The sequence below is a fragment of the Bufo bufo genome, chromosome 3 (assembly GCF_905171765.1).
Source record: "Bufo bufo chromosome 3, aBufBuf1.1, whole genome shotgun sequence".
Taxonomy (NCBI): Eukaryota; Metazoa; Chordata; class Amphibia; order Anura; family Bufonidae; genus Bufo; species Bufo bufo.
This window is the reverse complement of record NC_053391.1, coordinates 683,456,127-683,476,199: the sequence shown is the minus strand read 5'-3', so window position 1 is coordinate 683,476,199 and position 20,073 is coordinate 683,456,127. Positions and strand designations below refer to the sequence as shown.

The 20,073-nt window shown below is 45.2% G+C and overlaps 2 protein-coding genes across 2 annotated transcripts in view; both read left to right on the top strand.

Annotated features, from left to right (window-relative positions):
- LOC120996509 (diacylglycerol O-acyltransferase 2-like) overlaps nt 1-20,073 on the top strand; it is a 320,553-nt gene that overhangs the window by 138,452 nt on the left and 162,028 nt on the right. The window lies entirely within an intron of this gene.
- The window catches only part of LOC120996507 (UV radiation resistance-associated gene protein-like), a 57,879-nt gene that overhangs the window by 27,682 nt on the left and 10,124 nt on the right, over nt 1-20,073 (top strand). Inside the window, exons 9-13 of the mRNA XM_040426446.1 lie at nt 865-949; nt 2,316-2,403; nt 9,279-9,339; nt 9,697-9,862; nt 14,585-14,663. Coding sequence (XP_040282380.1) covers nt 865-949; nt 2,316-2,403; nt 9,279-9,339; nt 9,697-9,862; nt 14,585-14,663 — 479 coding nt within the window. The remainder of the gene's footprint in view (nt 1-864; nt 950-2,315; nt 2,404-9,278; nt 9,340-9,696; nt 9,863-14,584; nt 14,664-20,073) is intronic.

Below are 20,073 nucleotides of genomic sequence, written 5' to 3'. Positions count from 1 at the left end.
AATAAAAAATATATATTATTCCAAAAAATGTAATAAAAAATTGACCAAAAAGTCATACATACCTCAAAATGGAAAAAAAACTGTATAAATGTGGTATCGCTGTAATTGTACTGACCCGGAGACTGAAGGGAACAGGTCAGTTTTATCTCGTAGTGAACGCCATAAAAACAAAACCCATAAAACTATGGCAGAATCGTTTCTTTTTTTCCCCAACTCAATACACCAATACAATATTAGGCCTCATGCACGCGAACGTATTTTTTTTTCCGTGTCTGTCCCGTTTTTTTTTGCGGACTGTATGCGGAACGATTCATTTCAATGGGTCCGCAAAAAAAACGGAAGGTATTTTGTGTGCATTCCATTTCCGTATGTCCATATTTCCGTTCCGCAAAAAAATACAACATGTCCTACTATTGTCCGCATTACGGACATGGATAGTTCTGTTCTATTAGGGGCCAGCTGTTCCGTTCCGCAAAATAAGCAATGCAGCGCTTAGACATTTATCATCCAACTGTCCCCAATGGGGCTCACAATCTAAGGTCCCTATCAGTATGTCTTTGGAGTGTGGGAGGAAACTGGAGTACTCTGAGGAAACCCACGCAAACACGGGGAGAACATACAAACTTCATGCATGTTGTCCTTAGTCGGATTCGAACCTAGGACCCCAGCGCTACAAGGCATCGGTGCTAACCACTGAGCCACCGTGTTGTGCCCATGAAATGGAAGAAGAAAGAAAAAAAAAAATAATCCCCTCCATTAACTATAACCCCCCCCCCCCCCCCCCCCGCCCCCCATCTCTACAGAGGGACCAAAAAAAGACAAAACCCGGACACCTCGTAACCTCATCCTGTGCTTTTCTTGCAGGTAATAAATTTAACTCTCAGCGGGAGAAGCTGCAGAAGAGAAGCGAGTCCCTCAACGAGTTAAGAAAGGAGTGTACGGCGAAGAGGTGATTGCCGTCAGATTCCATCTTTATATCCGCCACGTCCGTCACATCACTACATTTATGACCTATTGTTAGGATGCGCCATAAGTGTCAAATAGGTGCGGGGTCCCATCTTCAGGACCTGCTCACATCTCCGGTATGGGGAGAGCAGCCGCCGCCGCACAAGCCTGGCATTCTCCATAGTCACCGCCATGGGACTGCCGGAAGTTGCTGAGCCGACATGCGGCTGTTTTCTCAGCTCCCATAGCAGTGGATTGACAGTGGCCGCATGTACGACTGCTCTTCCTTCATAGTGAGGGCCCGTTCTAGAGGTAGGAGCAGGTCCCAGAGGTGGGACTCGCGTATGTCAGACAGTTGTCACGTATCCTAGTGATATACCATAAATGTTAATGCGCGTGAGAAATCCTTTTCACTTGGTCCAATCAAACCTTTCTGTCTTAGCAGGGCTGATGTCAGAGGGCGGAAAACTGGGCGGTTGTTTCTTATGGGTTCCTGAAAACGTGGAAACGATCATCGGTTCCATTTACTGCAGGCACTTGTTAATACTGGGCTGATAACAGAGAGCTCTGTGCGCTATTAAAGGGGCTCCAAGACCAAGAGGTTAGAAATAATACAGCAGTCTCCGCTCTGGCTCCTTCTCATCCTCCACCTCTGGAAGTGTGACGTGGCGTCTACACGCTTATCAGAGTCTTCTGTGGGGACATCGGTCATAGGCCGTGCCTGCACACGTCACCGCTGTGGTCGTTGGCCGGCAGCAGTGACATGTAGACGACACATGCCATTTCTGCCTCAGTGGGGACTGCAGGAAAGGCTTTGGAGCCGGAGGGCGGTGACAGGTGAGGGCAGTTATTTAAAGAAGTATTCCCATTGTGTAAAGTGAAGACCTATAGCTAGGGTACGCCATTACTTTATGATCACTGCGGTCTGACCTCTGGGACCTTATGAGAAAAGCAGAAACCATCTAATATTGCTCAGGAACCCGTTGTCACCCACAGGGGATGTGGTTGATGGCCCTGCAGCAACGATGAGGGTCAGACAAAGTGCCGATCACCACTTTTTAACCCTGTAGATGCCGCAATTAATATGGATTGCAGCATCTCTAGGGAATCAAGCAATTGGATGGCGTCTTCTTTTGTTGATGTGACCACCAGGGCCTGTGGTTTGTAGATGGACTGTCCAAGGCATCACAGGGGCCCCCAGAGCGGTCCGGTGACGGGGCTTCTGAGGCAGTTTAACAGTTTTCATTAAACAGAAGTAATAAATCATAAAAAAAGTAGATATTTCCTATAAATGCTCATTCTGTTTCTGGGCTGGTTATATTGTGTGTCTGCAGAATATTATATTTTTAGATTTTGTTTTATTCTTCCAGGGAGTCGTTCCTGAAGACGAATGCGCAGCTGACCATCCGCTGCCGGCAGCTTCTCTCTGAGCTTTCCTACATCTATCCCATAGATGCGGTGAGGGGTAGAACTTGTTTTCCTTAGGCTACATTCATACGATGGGGAGAATAATGTCCACAGAATGGCCCCTTTTGTGCCACCCACTATAAAGAATGGCCCCCTGTGTGCCACCCACTATAAAGAATGGCCCCCTGTGTGCCACCCACTATAAAGAATGGCCCCCTTGCTTTGCCATTGACTACAGTCTATTGGCCCCCGTTATCTGCTGTTGGGGCCTGGGGAGAGGCTGACTGGTGGTCACTTCCTTGAGATGAGGGTTTGTATACTTCGTTGCACCTCCCTATAGCACCCCCACAGGGGAAACAAAGCATTACATAGTTTACACTGAAGTAAGTCTGTGTAATGCTTTAATGCATGGTGCTCCAAAGACTGACACTGTGGCGTTTCGAAAGTCAGCAATATACAATCACGCACCTGTGTAGAGCAACCTCTATGCGCATGGGAGTGACTTGTTGAATTTGACTTTCTCCACTTACAGCTTACGCATCAGACACCCAGGCGTTAATAAAGTAGCCTTTTAATCCGGAGATTGTATTACAAGATGTTGCAGGGTAATCCAGATGGTAAAAGAATTATGCCAACAATAAACTCCTAACTCAGAAGATGGATGCTGCTACTCAGAAAGCTGAGCACACTATGAGCAAGGCATCACTGGGAAAACAGGGAGTGGCTAGGCTAAACTAACTAGAAGCCTGAAAACAGTGGGGTGGGGGGAGAGAGGAGCATACCGATACATGAAGCAAGATACTGGAACAGAACAGTCCCCGTCTGGGTAGATAGATATATATATATATATGTCAGGTCCATAAATATTGGGACATCGACACAATTCTCACATTTTTGGCTCTATACACCACCACAATGGATTTGAATTGAAACGAACAAGATGTGCTTTAACTGCAGACTGTCAGCTTTAATTTGAGGGTATTTATAGCCAAATCAGGTGAACGGTGCAGGAATTACAACAGTTTACATATGTGCCTCCCACTTGTTAAGGAACTAAAAGTAATGGGACAGAATAATAATCCTAAATCAAACTTTCACTTTTTAATACTTGGTTGCAAATCCTTTGCAGTCAATTACAGCCTGAAGTCTGGAACGCATAGACATCACCAGACGCTGGGTTTCATCCCTGGTGATGCTCTGCCAGGCCTTTTACTGCAACTGGTGATTCACCATGGTAAAAGATCATGTGACGTACCATGTGATGACCGGAGTGACGTCATCAAAGGTCCTTGACCTATAATGAATGCTCACCACAGGTCCTATTCAACAAAGGAGACAGAAGCAGATGCCGGCCCGCAATCAAGTGGACTAAGGTGAGTTAAACTATTATTATTATTTTCCCTCCAGCGCTGTTTTACTATGCATTCTGTATTCAGAATGCTATTATTTTCCCTTATAACCATGTTATAAGGGAAAATAATACAATCTACAGAACACCGATCCCAAGCCCGAACTTCTGTGAAGAAGTTCAGGTTCGGGTACCAAACATGCGCGATTTTTCTCACGCGAGTGCATTGCAATGTTTTGCACTCGCGTGGAAAAATTGCGGGTGTTCCCGGAACGCACCCGCACATTTTCCCGCAACGCCCGTGTGAAAGAGGCCTTAGAAGATGTTGAGCAACTTTGGTAGAAGGGATCTCAACATTGAAGTTCTGCAGACATGAGTAACACAACTTCTATAACAGGGCAGAAGAAGGTCTTGATTACTCCACCTCTCGCGGTTCTTACTTCCACCTTACTAACCTTCCTATCCGAACTGGAAACTACTTTAGTAATAAGTCCAGTAGGCCAGTCGAGACTATCAACTTGTTTGTCTCTTAACAGAACAAAATTTCCTTCCTTTAATTTAGGCCTTGGTTCTTGCCACCTTCTGCGTTCTTACAAGAGGCAGAGGTACTCTCTTCTCTTCTCCACCTTTTCCAGACCTGACTGGTGAGATGTTGTACCTGCTTCCACCGAAACTTGTAAGGGTTGTGCTCTTTTATACGCTCGCTCTTCCCGGATTTTGGCTTTAGATCTTTGTCTAGTTTTTTAAATGACTTCAAGGAGTTTCCAGCATTGTCAACATTGTACTGTGCAACAATGTCTCCTCCTTCATTTACATCTGGAGATGGAGGATCCAAGTCAGAAGAACATTTAGCTTCCACCATTATCTTAGACGTTCTACTCCTTTTAGAAGAGGCTGTATGGCCTTCACCCGGACTATAGGTCCTACTTCTTTCAGTAGAAGCTGTTTGGCCTTCACCTTGACTATGAGTTCTACTTCTTTTAGAGGCTGTATGGTCTTCTCCTTGACTATGGGCCTGGCTTCTTTTGGTCGCCTGTCGGGTTTCTCCTTGCTGAGGAGCCTGGCAGAGTAGTTCACCATGGGGTCATACTCCATGTCTGTGGAAGGTTTGGAATGATCGATGACTTATTTGTGGCAACTGCATCAAGGAGCCGGGACTGTGGGAATATACTCCAGATACCGTCTCTCCCGTCCATCATGTCCTGCAGGGTCTAAGGTATATTTGCAGGGCTTTGCTGGTTGCTCCAGGGGGGTCGGGCTGTAATATGAGGCGCTGCTGCCTGAACACCCCGGGTGATATTCACACACACACTGGGGCCCTCTTGCAAATAGTAGTGGTTGGGACACTGCCTTAAATAAGAAGTTTGTCCCCCTCTTAATATGTCGGTTCTGAAGGAGTGTACTTGGCAGGGTCTGCGGGTTTTGTCCAGACATACATCCCCCTCGATGACCCAACCCACTGTAAGTTTCTGGGTATATGGAGCGTTAAAAGGGCCATTTTGACGTTCAAGGACCTTTATGAGCCTCAAGAATGTCTGTCTCTACCTAGAAGGAATAAGATCTCGGCATGGCTATCAAGGGGAGGAATCTCTCTGGCTATGTTCCTGAGATGAGGTTGATGCAGTGCGGCTTCAGGTGTGGGAATCTCATCCCTTGCAACCGGCAATTCGTCACACTCAATAAGGGTTGGAAGAGCGAGTTTCTTATCTCCTTTGATGGGCTTCAAAGTGAAACCATTAGCTCTTCTTCCTGAGGTTGTCACAAGACCAGCGCATGTTCCTAGGGTGTAGGATGTAGTTTCTCCCTCTATTCTGAACAGATCAAAGAACTTAGGGCTAGCTAGGGAACGATTACTTTGGTCATCTAGAATAGCATACGTTCTTATGGTCTTCTCTGGTTGTGCAGTAGGAAACACATCCACGAGGCAAATCTTGGAACAAGACTTACCGCACACAAGTCCTTCTCCGCATACCTCTGTGCATTGGGGTGGGACGGTAGTGGTTCGTCGGTCGGCACTCTCCCCGCCATGACTCCCTGCCTTCATCGGAATGGGGCTTGCACGAGCTAACTGGTTCTACGTTCCGCCTGATTGGTCCTGGGTGAACGGCATACACGTGTAGATCACTATTACATTCAGAACACTTGACTGGAACCTCACAGTCTTTGGTGAAATGCTTTGTGGATGCACAGCATCTGAAGCAGATATTACGACTCCTTAGGAACTCATTACGTTCCTCAAAGGGCTTTCCTATGAAGACACAGCACTTCCTTAAAGGATGTGGTTTATCATGAATAGGGCAATGATGACCGGGTTCCTTAGGGCTTTCATTTCCAATGAAAGCGGCTGCGTTAATAGTGGGCACAACCCCTGTCTTTTTTTATGGAAATTAAACCTTTACGGTTTCTCTGTCTGGGACTGAAAGTCTTGTGTCTCTGTTTAGTAGAGCCAAAGATGTTGGTCCTCAAGGTGTTGAAGCTCGGATCGTTTTTGGCTCTATCTAAGTCCTTGATGAACTTACAGAAGAATGAAAATGGTGGAAAGGGAACACGATGTTGCTCCTTGTTTTTTGAACCTGCTGTTGCCCATTGATCTTGAACATTGAGGGGTAATTTCTCCACGATCAGGCCCACACCATGGGAGGTATCAAGAAAGCTGAGACCTGGTAGCTGAGGGTCTCCCTTGATGATTTCAAACTCAAGATGAAGGTCGCTTAATTCCTGGAACCCTTGACGGTCTGTATTGGATAATTCAGGAAAGTCGCATAGTCGTTTAAATGAGGCACGTTCAACTACTTCCGAGCTGCCGTATGTCTGCTCTAATCTTTCCCATGCGAGACGAAGGCCTTTGACTGGTTCGTAGATATGAACAGTTTTGAGTCTCTTAACACAATTTGACGACCATGGACCTAGCCATCTTATTAGTAAGTCAAGTTCTTGCATAGGCGGAACACCAAGGGTTTGAACTGTAGTCTTGAAGGTGGCCTTCCAACTTCTATAATTCTCTGGGCGATCATCAAAGTTCGTAAGGCTAGTACTGATGAGGTCACTGAGGGTGAGGTACTTAGCGATTTCTGATGCGTCATTTCTTTCCTGCATCATGGCGACGGGAACTTCTCCCTCGCTGGTGTTATTGGCACCATCTGATACCCTATGTTTGGAGGTTGGAAGATGGAATGGAGTGGCAGCTGGTTTGAGTGTAAGTGAAGGCTTCACATCTGGTAATCTTGGCGCCAGCGTCTTGGTCGCTATGTGACTAGTTTCAGGAGGGTTTAATGTGATTTGGTGAGCTTGAAGCGGCTTTGTCTCTAATGGCGCCTGAAATACTATGCAAGGTGCCAGAGGTTTGAAAGAAAAAAATGTCCACTGGACTGGGGTCAATGGTATAGTTATCGGCTGCCTCTTTTTCTACTCGCATGAGTTCAGCAGGCTGGCGTGCAGAGGCCAAATCTTCTGGTGCACATGCGTTGACTTTGCTTTTGTTTAGGATGAATTGCAGGGTACGCCTTTGAGTCATTGGATATCTTGGACATAGGATGATGAGCTTCTTCTTTTAGCAGCTTCTTCTAGAACAGAGTTCAGCCATGGCTACTGCTTCTTCCCTTTCCTTCTGAAGGATCTCCAACTCAGCTTCGGCCTTGGCTTTGGTCGCTTGCACTTGAGCCTGTATAGCTGCTTGATTAGCTTGAGATTGGGCTTGTGTCTCTGAAACTTGTGCCTTTTAATGGCTGCTTTGTTTCTAATGCAGTGAGCTTGTACCTTCGCTGCTTCCGCTTTTGCGTGTGCTAACACCAGTGAGTTACTCAGTGAAGAGTGCTGTGAGTGAGACCTTAGCGATAAGAACTTTCGAGGAACGGGGTGAAGCCTTGAAGTGCCTTAAAAAGTTAGAATGGCGGGACGCAGTTTCATATTGTATATCTTGTCCTCTAGCATTGAATTGACTGCCACAAATCTGCTATATCTTTCATCATTAAGTGCAGTGTGGGCCTTTTAATTCTAGGATGAAGTCCCGAGACTTGACAACCGAGAAGAATATTTTTCAGACAGTCTCTTATAACATTCATAGGTCTTATTCAATTTTGTACACATGGCCTTTAATTGATCTTCATTCTAACCTGATCCATGTGCTGCATCCATACATTGTTTAGTCTTTTCCCACAAACTGGATAAATGATTACATATCTAAATTTTGTTGGTTAGGAGGGCCTCTTTCATTTTTAATGAGGGCCTGGAATTTTTTTTTAGCTGTGTCTTCCATTTCCATTTGTAACACAGCAGCTACCTCCTAGTGGTAGTTCAGTCTTTTGACAGCTTACAATGTTGGCCGGGTGCCAGAAAGGCAGTCACATGACCACCTGCTGCAGGTGGTGTTTGAGTTAAGCCTTGCAATGTATCAATAGGATGGGCTCTGCCCTGTAACTTGATAGCAGGCAGATTATATTTGCTTCAGAAAACAGGGCTGAATGCAGTTCCTTGCCTGTATGAAAACTGCAATTGCTAGAAGCTTCTGCAATCCTCAGTGAATGCAGAGCAGGATATGATGAAAAAGTCTTACACAAGCGGTGCAATTACCTTCCACTGCAGCAAGCAGGAGACTAATGATGATATCTTATTACTTGGAGGAGGATATTCTATCCTTAGCAAGAGAAGGAGAGTACTAAGGCAATTCTCTTACTGTGGCGTTTCGAAAGTCGGCTATATACAATCGCACACCTGTGTAGAGCAACCTCTATGCGCATGGGAGTGACTTGTTGAATTTGACTTTCTCCACTTACAGCTTACGCATCAGACACCCAGGCGTTAATCAAGTAGCCTTTTAATCCGGAGATTGTATTACAAGATGTTGCAGGGTAATCCAGATGGTAAAAGAATTATGCCAACAATAAACTCCTAACTCAGAAGATGGATACTGCTACTCGGAAAGCTGAGCACACTATGAGCAAGGCATCACTGGGAAAACGGGGAGTGGCTAGGCCAGGGGTGGGCAAACTGCGACTCTCCAGCTGTTGTAAAACTACAAATCCCATCATGCCCTGCTGTAGGCAGACTTGGGAATATTGGGATTTGTACAATCAGCTGGAGAGCCGCAGTTTGCCCATCCCTGGGCTAGGCTAAACTAACTAGAAGCCTGAAAACAAGGGGTGGGGGGAGCATACCAATACACAATACAAGATACTGGAACAGAACAGACACTTTCAGCCGTTAGTGACTTGTATTCGTCGTGATTGTCGGTGGTCATAGACCACTTTTTCCTCCATAGCCTCACTTTTTAAGGTAATATTACCAGATGTTGCTCAGGTTTAAAAAAAAACAAAAAAAAAAACATTTCACTACACCCTTCCAGAAACAGCGCCACAGCTGTCCACAGGTTGTCGCTGGTATTGTAGCTCAGCTCCGTTGAAGTGAATGGGGCTGCAGTACAGCATGCAACCTGAGGACAGGTGTGGCGCTGTTTTTTTAAGACTGCAGCCATGTTTTTCTACTCCTGGATAGCTGCTTAAACTGTATTTTCCAGCTCGTCTGACAGCATTTACTTTTGATGAAACTAATAGTTTGTCCCAACACCTTCATGTCTCTACAGCTTGAACAAAAGGATTACTTTATATGTGGGGTGAAATTGCCAAATTCAGAGGATTTTCAAGGTACTTTCACTTGTATTTTTCTATGTAATCTCTCTCTCATATATAGATTTTTTTATTTTTTTTTGGTTTTGGACATTCTGATCTTACAGAGCTGGGAGGAGCAGTCGAGCTAGAGTTCAGCTCTGGAGCATAATACAGGATGTAACTCGGGATCAGTACAGGATAAGTCATGTAATGTATGTACAGAGTGACTGCACCAGCAGAATAGTGAGTGCAGCTCTGGAGTATAATACAGGATGTAACTAAGTAGAATGTGAACAGTGCAGTAATTTTCAGATACGGACTGATTTTAATGCAAAATATTACTTTTGTATTGTCAGACTTGTCACATTTTGGGTATAAATTATTGTTTTGCAGCTAAAGATGACGGCAGCGTGGCTGTGGCGCTGGGCTACACGGCTCATCTGGTGTCCATGATTTCCTTCTTCCTACAAGCACCACTGCGATATCCCATTCTCCATAAGGGCTCCAGATCTGCAATCAAAGACAATATCAACGACAAACTGACGGAGAAGGAGCGAGAGTGAGTGACTTATAAAGGACACGGGTGTCGGTTATGCAGGTGGAATTTCAGCACAATTCAGAATTTTAAAGGGGTATTCCAGTTTGAACAAACTTGGGCTACTTTCACACTTGCGTTCGGGGTTCCGCTTGTGAGCTCCGTTTGAAGGCTCTCACAAGCGGCCCCGAACGCATCCGTACAGCCCCAATGCATTCTGAGTAGATGCATCAGTTTGGCACCGTTTGGCCTCCGTTCCGCTCAGCAGACGGACACCCGAACGCAGCTTGCAGCGTTTTTGTGTCCGCCTGGCCGTGCGGAGCCAAACGGATCCGTCCAGACTTACAATGCAAGTCAATGGGGACGGATCCGTTTGACGTTGACACAATATGGTGCAATTTCAAACGAATCCGTCCCCCATTGACTTTCAATGTGAAGTCAGGAGTCTCCTATTAATATACCATCAGATCGGAGTTTTCTCCAATCCGATGGTATATTTTAACTTGAAGCGTCCCCATCACCATGGGAACGCCTCTGTTAGAATATACCATCGGATTTGAGTTAGATCGTGAAACTCCGATCCGACAGTATATTCTAACACAGAGGCGTTCCCATGGTGATGGGGACGCTTCAAGTTAGAATATACTGAGAACTGTGTACATGACCCCCCCCCCCCCTGTATTTAACTCATTTGTGGCCAGTGCGGCACCCCCCCTCCCTCCCCAGTATTAAATGTGACCAGTGCGACCCCCCCCTCCCTCCATATTCATTGGTGGCCAGTGCGGATTCCCAGTATTAAATGTGACCAGTGCGGCCTCCCCCCCCCCCCCCCCCCCCCCCCTAATTAAAACCCCCCCCCCCCCCCCATCATTGGTGGCAGCGGAGAGTTCCGATCGGAGTCCCAGTTTAATCGCTGGGGCTCCGATCGGTTACCATGGCAGCTAAGACGCTATCGCAGTCCTGGTTGCCATGGTTACTTGGCATTAAATAGAAGCATTATACTTACCTGCGAGCTGCGATGTCTGTTTCCGGCCGGGAGCTCCTCCTACTGGTAAGTGAAAGCTCTGTGCGGCGCATTGCTTATAGCACAGACATCGCTGCCGTCTTGGCTGCCATGGTAACTGATCGGAGCCCCAGTGATTAAACTGGGACTCCGATCGGAACTCTCCGCTGCCACCAATGATGGGGGGGTGATTTTAATTAGGGGGGGGGGGGGGGGGGGGGGAGGCCGCACTGGTCACATTTAATACTGGGAATCCGCACTGGCCACCAATTAATATAGAGGGAGGGGGGCTGCACTGGTCACATTTAATACTGGGAATCCGCACTGGCCACCAATTAATATAGAGGGAGGGGGGCTGCACTGGTCACATTTAATACTGGGGAGGGAGCATATGACTAAATATAAATAATAACGCCATATCGTGACCAGTAATTACCACCATATACCAGGCAGATAAATAGCGGACTGAGCAGCAGAATAAAGTACATTAAAGGGGTTGTGTCACCTCAGTAAGTGGCATATATCGGGTAAAAAAAGTGAATACAAGCCACTTAATGTATTGTTATTGTCCATATTGCCTCCTTTGCTGGCTGGATTCGTTTTTTCCATCACATTATACACTGCTTGTTTCCATGGTTACAATCACCCTTCAATCCATCAGCAGTGGCTGTGCTTGCACACTATAGGAAAAAGTGCCAGCCACTCTGGTGGCCGAGATTGCAGGCGTGCACATACGCTAGTGCTTTTTTCTATATTGTGCAAGCAGGACCACCACTGATTGATTGCAGGGTGGTCTGTAACCATGGAAACGAGCAGTATATAATGTGATGGAAAAATTAATCCAGCCAGCAAAGGAGACAATACGGAGAATCACAATACATTAGTAAGTGACTTGTATTAACTTTCTCTACATAATACATGTTTGCTGAAGTGATAAAACCCCTTTAACATCCAATGATTCGCAGGGAGGTGACGTCTTCTCTGTAGTCGTTCACCCCCCCCCCCCCCCCCCATCTTTTTCATCTACTTCAGGCCAGTATGATGGCTTCCTCCAGTTATGATGTGCCCTCCCTTTACACCGTGGTACAGATTGCTCTCACAATAGCTACAGTGCTCCCAAGACACTGCCCGTGTCCCCGCCAACCGCTGTGCCCCCATGAGAGCGACAACTCTGCCGGTGCTGTATGGTTGCTGTCCTTGTGGCCATCGACATACAAGTGGCTGTTCTCTGATAGTTCTAGAAATGCATCTTATTCCAAAAATCCCAGGCATCCACTTCATCCAGCAGTTTGGCTGCAGCTCTCTCTGGCTGAACTCTCGACATGACGGATCTATTATTTTTTTATGGTTGTCCAGTACTTAGACGGCTGTTAACATTTATATGTACACTGCTCAAAAAAATAAAGGGAACACAAAAATAACACATCCTAGATCTGAATTAATTAAATATTCTTCTGAAATACTTTGTTCTTTACATAGTTGAATGTGCTGACAACAAAATCACACAAAAATAAAAAAATGGAAATCAAATTTTTCAACCCATGGAGGTCTGGATTTGGAGTCACCATCAAAATTAAAGTGGAAAAACACACTACAGGCTGATCCAACTTTGATGTAATGTCCTTAAAACAAGTCAAAATGAGGCTCATTAGTGTGTGTGGCCTTCCACGTGCCTGTATGACCTCCCTACAACACCTGTGCATGCTCCTGATGAGGTGCCGGACGGTCTCCTGAGGGATCTCTTCCCAGACCTGGACTAAAGCATATGCCAACTCCTGGACAGTCTGTGGTGCAACGTGACGTTGGTGGATAGAGCGAGACATGATGTCCCAGATGTGCTCAATTGGATTCAGGTCTGGGGAACGGGCGGGCCAGTCCATAGCATCAATGCCTTCGTCTTGCAGGAACTGCTGACACACTCCAGCCACATGAGGTCTAGCATTGTCTTGCATTAGGAGGAACCCAGGGCCAATCGCACCAGCATATGGTCTCACAAGGGGTCTGAGGATCTCATCTCGGTACCTAATGGCAGTCAGGCTACCTCTGGCGAGCACATGGAGGGCTGTGCGGCCCTCCAAAGAAATGCCACCCCACACCATTACTGACCCAATGCCAAACCGGTCATGCTGGAGGATGTTGCAGGCAGCAGAACGTTCTCCACGGCGTCTCAAGACTGTCACGTGTGCTCAGTGTGAACCTGCTTTCATCTGTGAAGAGCACAGGGCGCCAGTGGCGAATTTGCCAATATTGATGTTCTCTGGAAAATGCCAAACGTCCTGCACGGTGTTGGGCTGTAAGCACAACCCCCACCTGTGGATGTCGGGCCCTCATATCACCCTCATGGAGTCTGTTTCTGACCGTTTGAGCAGACACATGCACATTTGTGGCCTGCTGGAGGTCATTTTTCAGGGCTCTGGCAGTGCTCCTCCTGTTCCTCCTTGCACAAAGGTGGAGGTAGCGGTCCTGCTGCTGGGTTGTTGCCCTCCTACGGCCTCCTCCATGTCTCCTGATGTACTGGCCTGTCTCCTGGTAGCGCCTCCATGCTCTGGACACTACGCTGACAGACACAGCAAACCTTCTTGCCACAGCTCGCATTGATGTGCCATCCTGGATAAGCTGCACTACCTGAGCCACTTGTGTGGGTTGTAGACTCCGTCTCATGCTACCACTAGAGTGAAAACACCGCCAGCATTCAAAAGTGACCAAAACATCAGCCAGGAAGCATAGGAACTGAGAAGTGGTCTGTGGTCACCACCTGCAGAACCACTCCTTTATTGGGGGTGTCTTGCTAATTGCCTATAATTTCCACCTGTTGTCTATCCCATTTGCACAACAGCATGTGAAATTGATTGTCACTCAGTGTTGCTTCCTAAGTGGACAGTTTGATTTCACAGAAGTGTGACTGACTTGGAGTTACATTGTGTTGTTTAAGTGTTCCCTTTATTTTTTTGAGCAGTGTATTTACTGTGGGTTTTATCTAGAATTTTTGTTTTTGAAAAACAAAAAGCTGATCTTTAGTTTTGAGCTGCAAAGGTAGATGGAGGCAGAATACATGGAGATCTTCATTGTGAGAATAGTCCCCCTCAGAGCGGATTTATAACTTATCAGGACCAGAGATGAGGACAAAAGAAACCCTATGTACAAGACTATAAATAATATAATACTGCTCCTATGTACAAGAATATAACTACTATAATACTGCCTCCTATGTACAGTAATATAACTACTATAATACTGCTCCTATGTACAAGAATATTACTACTATAATACTGCTCCTATGTACAAGAATATAACTACTATAATACTGCCTCCTATGTACAAGAATATAACTACTATAATACTGCTCCTATGTACAAGAATATAACTACTATAATACTGCTCCTATGTACAGTAATATAACTACTATAATACTGCCTCCTATGTACAGTAATATAACTACTATAATACTGCTCCTATGTACAAGAATATAACTACTATAATACTGCTCCTATGTACAAGAATATAACTACTATAATACTGCTCCTATGTACAAGAATATAACTACTATAATACTGCCTCCTATGTACAAGAATATAACTACTATAATACTGCTCCTATGTACAAGTATATAACTACTATAATACTGCCTTCTATTTACAAGACTACAACTACTATACTACTGCTCCTATATACAAGAATATAACTACTATAATACTGCTCCTATGTACAAGAATATAACTACTATTTAACTCTTTCTTGTGCAGGTTTCCTTTATATCCAAAAGGAGGTGAGAAGCTTCAGTTTGACTACGGCGTCTACCTTCTCAACAAGAACATAGCTCAGGTTTGTTTTGCTGTTATTACCTTATATTATAATAGGTTCTCCGGCAATGTATGACGATGGCCTCCGACAGCCTGTCCTAGAATATAAGTAGGACGGGTCCATTTTTACAGGTGCTTGGGAGAATAGGAGGGGGTCCTCGCTACACTGCTCTATGACACTGGCGCTGCAGTCACTCCATTTTGAAGAAGGTTGCTGTAAGACTGCTCAGCCTGGCTGTATATTTCTTGCCCGGTTTCTCCTGGACTATATTGCAGGTCTTCTGCTCTACAATATGTGGTGATGATGTGTTTCTCTGTTATGGATGAGCAGCCTGACGATGCACCTAATCACTGAAGTGACTGCAGCGCCAGCCCGAAGAGTAGCAAGACCCTGCCCACCCCTCACCCTCCCAAGTAGCTGTAGAAACGGAGGCAACCCCCATCCTTGTGATATTATTATACGAGTCTCCAGAGGCTATCTTGATGCCTTTCCAGACAACCCCCTTTAGGTAGTTGTTTTTAGACTCCACATTTTGTGGTTATTTATTTTTTATTTTTATTGCTTTCTGTAGTCCAGTTCTCGGAGCTCCAAATCTCCTGCCTAGACGTAGGGATTCATTGTAATATTCTGACAGCCACCAGTAGGGGGAGCTCACGGCAGTGAAGATGAATGCACTGTGTAAAGATTATACAGTAAACTGCCTCTAGTGACAGAATGTTATCATGTAAATCTTCATCTACTGAGAGGATTTGGAGCTTTGTGTCAGAAAAGCTGAGCTCTGACCTCTGTCATGACATAATAATACACCGGTTATCACCTAATGGTTTGACGTTCCCTTTAATAGCAGTGTAGACAGAGCTGTACTTCTAATAAGTCTGTGATGAGAAGTTTTGCAGAGCAGCGTGTGACAAATTGTGTTTGTCTTGGACGGTTTCTGTCCTGACGCTCTCTGATACTCCGACCATTAGAGGTGCCAAGTAGGACATTTTGTTTCAGACAATTCTCCCCTTCAGTTACCAATTTACGGGGGCCGGTAATGAGATCTCCACACCTGTAAGGCGGCTGCAGCAGACGTCATGGAGTGACCTTTCCATGAACCCATGAAGGTAGATAGTAGAGCTGAAGGATAGCAGTCCAGACTATTGTGCTGTCAGAAGACTGATGCGTTTTCATTGCATGTTTATGGCATCCATGTAAGAGATCTAGCGGCTAATTGTTGGGTGCCCAGGTGTCAAAGACATTGGCTGTAGACCCATAGGTAAGACAGAGTTGTTTTTCAGTGTTTGTCTTCTCTCTTCCTTTATGTAAGGAGCAGAGTCGGCAGAAAACTCAAAGCTTGAGCGGCAGGAGAAGTTAGCTACTTCCTCTATGTAAGGAATATGGAGGCAGCAATAACTGTAAACTAGAGGAGGTGGAGAAGTTAGCTGCTTCCTCCTTATAATGCATACAGGCAGTAGCAATACTCAAAATTAAAGTAGCAGAGACGTTGGCTGCTTCCTCCTTTATAATGCACGAAGGCAGTAAAAAAGCTGCAAACTCAAGTAACTGCAGAAATGACCTACTTCCTCTGTGTAAAGAATAGAGGCAGCAGCATCCGATTGAAGCTCAAGCAGCAAAAGGCGTTGGCTACTTTCTCCTTAAAATGCATACAGCCAGTAGCAAAAATAAAAAAAATTAAACTCCCCTCATCCACTTGTTCGCGAAGCCGGCTCGTCTTCATTCTTCTTCTTCTTCGATTACCTGGGAGGAAAAGGACCTTTTGACGTCACTGCGCTCATCACATGGACTATCACCATGGTGATGGGCCATGTGATGAGCGCAGTCACGTCATTAAAGGTCCTTTTCCTCCCAGGTCATCGAAGAAAAAGAATGAAGACGAGCCGGCTTCGCGAACAAGTGGATGAGGAGAGTTTAATTTTTAATTTAAAAAAATAAAACTTTTTTTTTTTTTTCTTAACCCCTCCATCCCTAATTTACTTATAACCATGTTATAAGGGAAAATAATAAAATTTACACAACACCTAACCCGAACTTCTCACACGCGTGCAAAACGCATTAAAATGCTTTGCACTCGCAGGGAAAAATCGTGCATTTTCCCGCAACGTCCGTGTGAACCCAGCCTATGAGTTTACGTACTTCTCCCTGTATCCCCCGCTATACTTTATTATAAAAAAGCGCGTTGGACAGATCCAGAACTCTGGTCTTGGATGTCTTTTATGTGCGGGGGGTGGAGTAGTAAAGCTCAGGTTTTCTTGGCCTCTGCTGCCTTTTCCCGAGCAACCATCACGTTCTATCTCTCCCTGAAGAGAAACGAAGCCCGGAATATAGACTGCGGCCGAGACGTGCATGGGAGAGTCACTGAGCGGTGAAGTCCATCCTCTGCCGCTCACATGTCTATATAAGAACGTCTCCACTGCAGAATATTCTCGAAGAAAAAAAGAGATTTGAACAGGGATCCAGTTGCCACAAAAGAAGAGGAGCTACTGCTGCAAGAGAGGGTCCTGTTTTCCGTATAGAGGTCCTCAAGATCAGTTATGCATATGCATTGTCTGAATAGCCTGCTACTGCAGTTTTGTGTCCCTTTGGCATTGTTTGAGACTTCTCATTTCCACCACAGTAGGTGCCTCTTAGGTGCAGGTCCCGCTCCTGGTGAAGTCGTGACTAGTCAGGCATTTCCTATCAGCTGATCGCCGCAGCACCCTCCTTTCATAAAGGGGTTGTGTTGGAGAAGGTCTACTGATGTCACCTTGTGACCACTAAGGGTTGATCTCCCCTTTAAATGATCGTCTCTGTCCTGTCTCTGTGCCCTGGCGCTGGAGAGGAGCCGTGATTTAGTGTTTGATTTCTTACAAGGTCCGTTCCCCTAGTCTGGCCTCAGAGAGGAGGCATCTCGGGCGCGGTGGTTTTGATCAAGCCTCCCCATAATAGTATCTGACGGCTGCGTTTTACACGTGGCAGGTTAATGCTCTCTTCATCCTCGTGTCATCCAGAGACGCGTTTTACTGTCTGGAAGATGGGAACGATTTGTAGTAAAAAGCGTCAATAAAGCAAAGCGTCTCCCTTAAACACTGGCAGCGCTTCACTTGTCCCCCTCGAGATGTCTAATAAACGGCGAGCTGCAGGCAGACGAAACGCACCCTAATGCACCGTATAAATTCCACTGTGGGTTTTATTCCCCCTTCAGGACATTATATTCCTGGCAAACGTGCTCTGCGGGCCATGAGACGTCTAGAAAATGCTTCTATTAATGTAACGTTATCTGGCGGGTCGTAGCTGTAATCCCAATAGTTTAGGCTTCGCTCACTTCACGGTTTACATAAAAATGATTTTGAAATTCAGAAATGTCCATGCCATGGAATTTTTATTTTTTTTCAGAGAAATCAGCCACCACTAGGGGGCGATTGTTTATATATTGTCTAATCAATTCGATAACATAGTACATAACATAGTAACATAGTACATAAGGCCGAAAAAAGACATTTGTCCATCCAGTTCGGCCTGTCATCCTACAAGTTGATCCAGAGGAAGGCAAAAAAAAACCCTGTGAGGTAGAAGCCAATTTTCCTCACTTTAGGGAAATAAAAAATTCCTTCCCGACTCCAATCAGGCAATCAGAATAACTCCCTGGATCAACGACCCCTCTCTAGTAGCTATAGCCTGTAATATTATTACACTCCAGAAATACATCCAGGCCCCTCTTGAATTCCTTTATTGTACTCACCATCACCACCTCCTCAGGCAGAGAGTTCCATAGTCTCACTGCTCTTACCGTAAAGAACCCTTTTCTATGTTTGTGTACAAACCTTCTTTCCTCCAAACGCAGAGGATGTCCCCTCGTCACAGTCACAGTCCTGGGGATAAATAGATGATGGGATAGATCTCTGTACTGTCCCCTGATATATTTATACATAGTAATTAGATCTCCCCTCAGTCGTCTTTTTTCTAACGTGAATAACCCTAATTTTGATAATCTTTCAGGGTACTGTAGTTGCCCCATTCCAGTTATTACTTTAGTTGCCCTCCTCTGGACCCTCTCCAGCTCTGCTATGTCTGCCTTGTTTACAGGAGCCCAGAACTGTACACAGTACTCCATGTGTGGTCTGACCAGTGATTTGTAAAGTAGTAGGAATATGTTCTCATCACGGGCATCTATGCCCCTTTTGATGCAACCCATTATCTTGTTGGCCTTGGCAGCCGCTGCCTGACACTGTTTTTTGCAGCTTAGTTTGCTGTTTATTAAAATTCCTAGATCCTTTTCCATGTCAGTGTTACCGAGTGTTTTACCATTTAGTATGTACGGGTGACTTGCATTATTCCTTCCCATGTGCATAACTTTACATTTATCAGTGTTAAACCTCATCTGCCACTTCTCTGCCCAAGCCTCCAATCTATCCAGATCCCTCTGTAGCAGTATACTGTCCTATGTAGTATATATACAGTATACTGTCCTCTGTAGTATATATACAGTATACTGTCCTCTGTAGTGTATATACAGTATACTGTCCTCTTCAGTGTTAATTACTTTACACAGTTTAGTGTCATCTGCGAAAATTGATATTTTACTATGCAAGCCTTCTACAAGATCATTAATAAATATATTGAAGAGAATAGGGCCCAATACTGACCCCTGAGGTACTCCACTAGTGACAGTGACCCAATCTGAGTGTGTACCGTTAATAACCACCCTCTGTTTTCTATCATTGAGCCAGTTACTTACCCACTTACAGACGTTTTCTCCGAGTCCGAGCATTCTCATTTTATATACTAACCTTTTATGAGGTACAGTGTCAAATGCTTTGGAGAAGTCCAGATACACGACATCCATTGATTCGCCGCTGTCAAGTCTAGTACTTACCTCTTCATAGAAACTGATTAAATTAGTTTGACATGACCGATCCCTCACGAAGCCATGCTGATATGGCGTTATTTGCTTATTTCCCATAAGATGCTCTAACATAGCATCTCTCAGAAAACCTTCAAACAGTTTACCCACAACAGATGTTAAACTTACCGGCCTATAGTTTCCAGGCTCTGTTTTTGGACCCTTTTTGAATATTGGCACCACATTTGCCATGCGCCAATCCTGTGGGACATTCCCTGTCAGTACAGAGTCCGCAAATATCAGAAATAAGGGTCTGGCTATGACATTACTTAATTCCCTTAGGATACGGGGGTGTATGCCATCCGGTCCTGGCGATTTGTCTATTTTGATTTTTTTAAGTCGCTGTTGTACTTCTTCCTGGGTCAGACAGGACACTTTTAATGGCGAATTTATTTCAGCATTCAGCATTTCATCTGACAGTTTATTTTCCTCAGTGAATACACTGGAGAAAAAAATATTTAACAGCTTTGCTTTCTCCTCGTCGCTCTCTGCGACTCCCCCCTCATTACTCTTTAAAGGGCCGACACCTTCAGATTTATACTTTTTAAC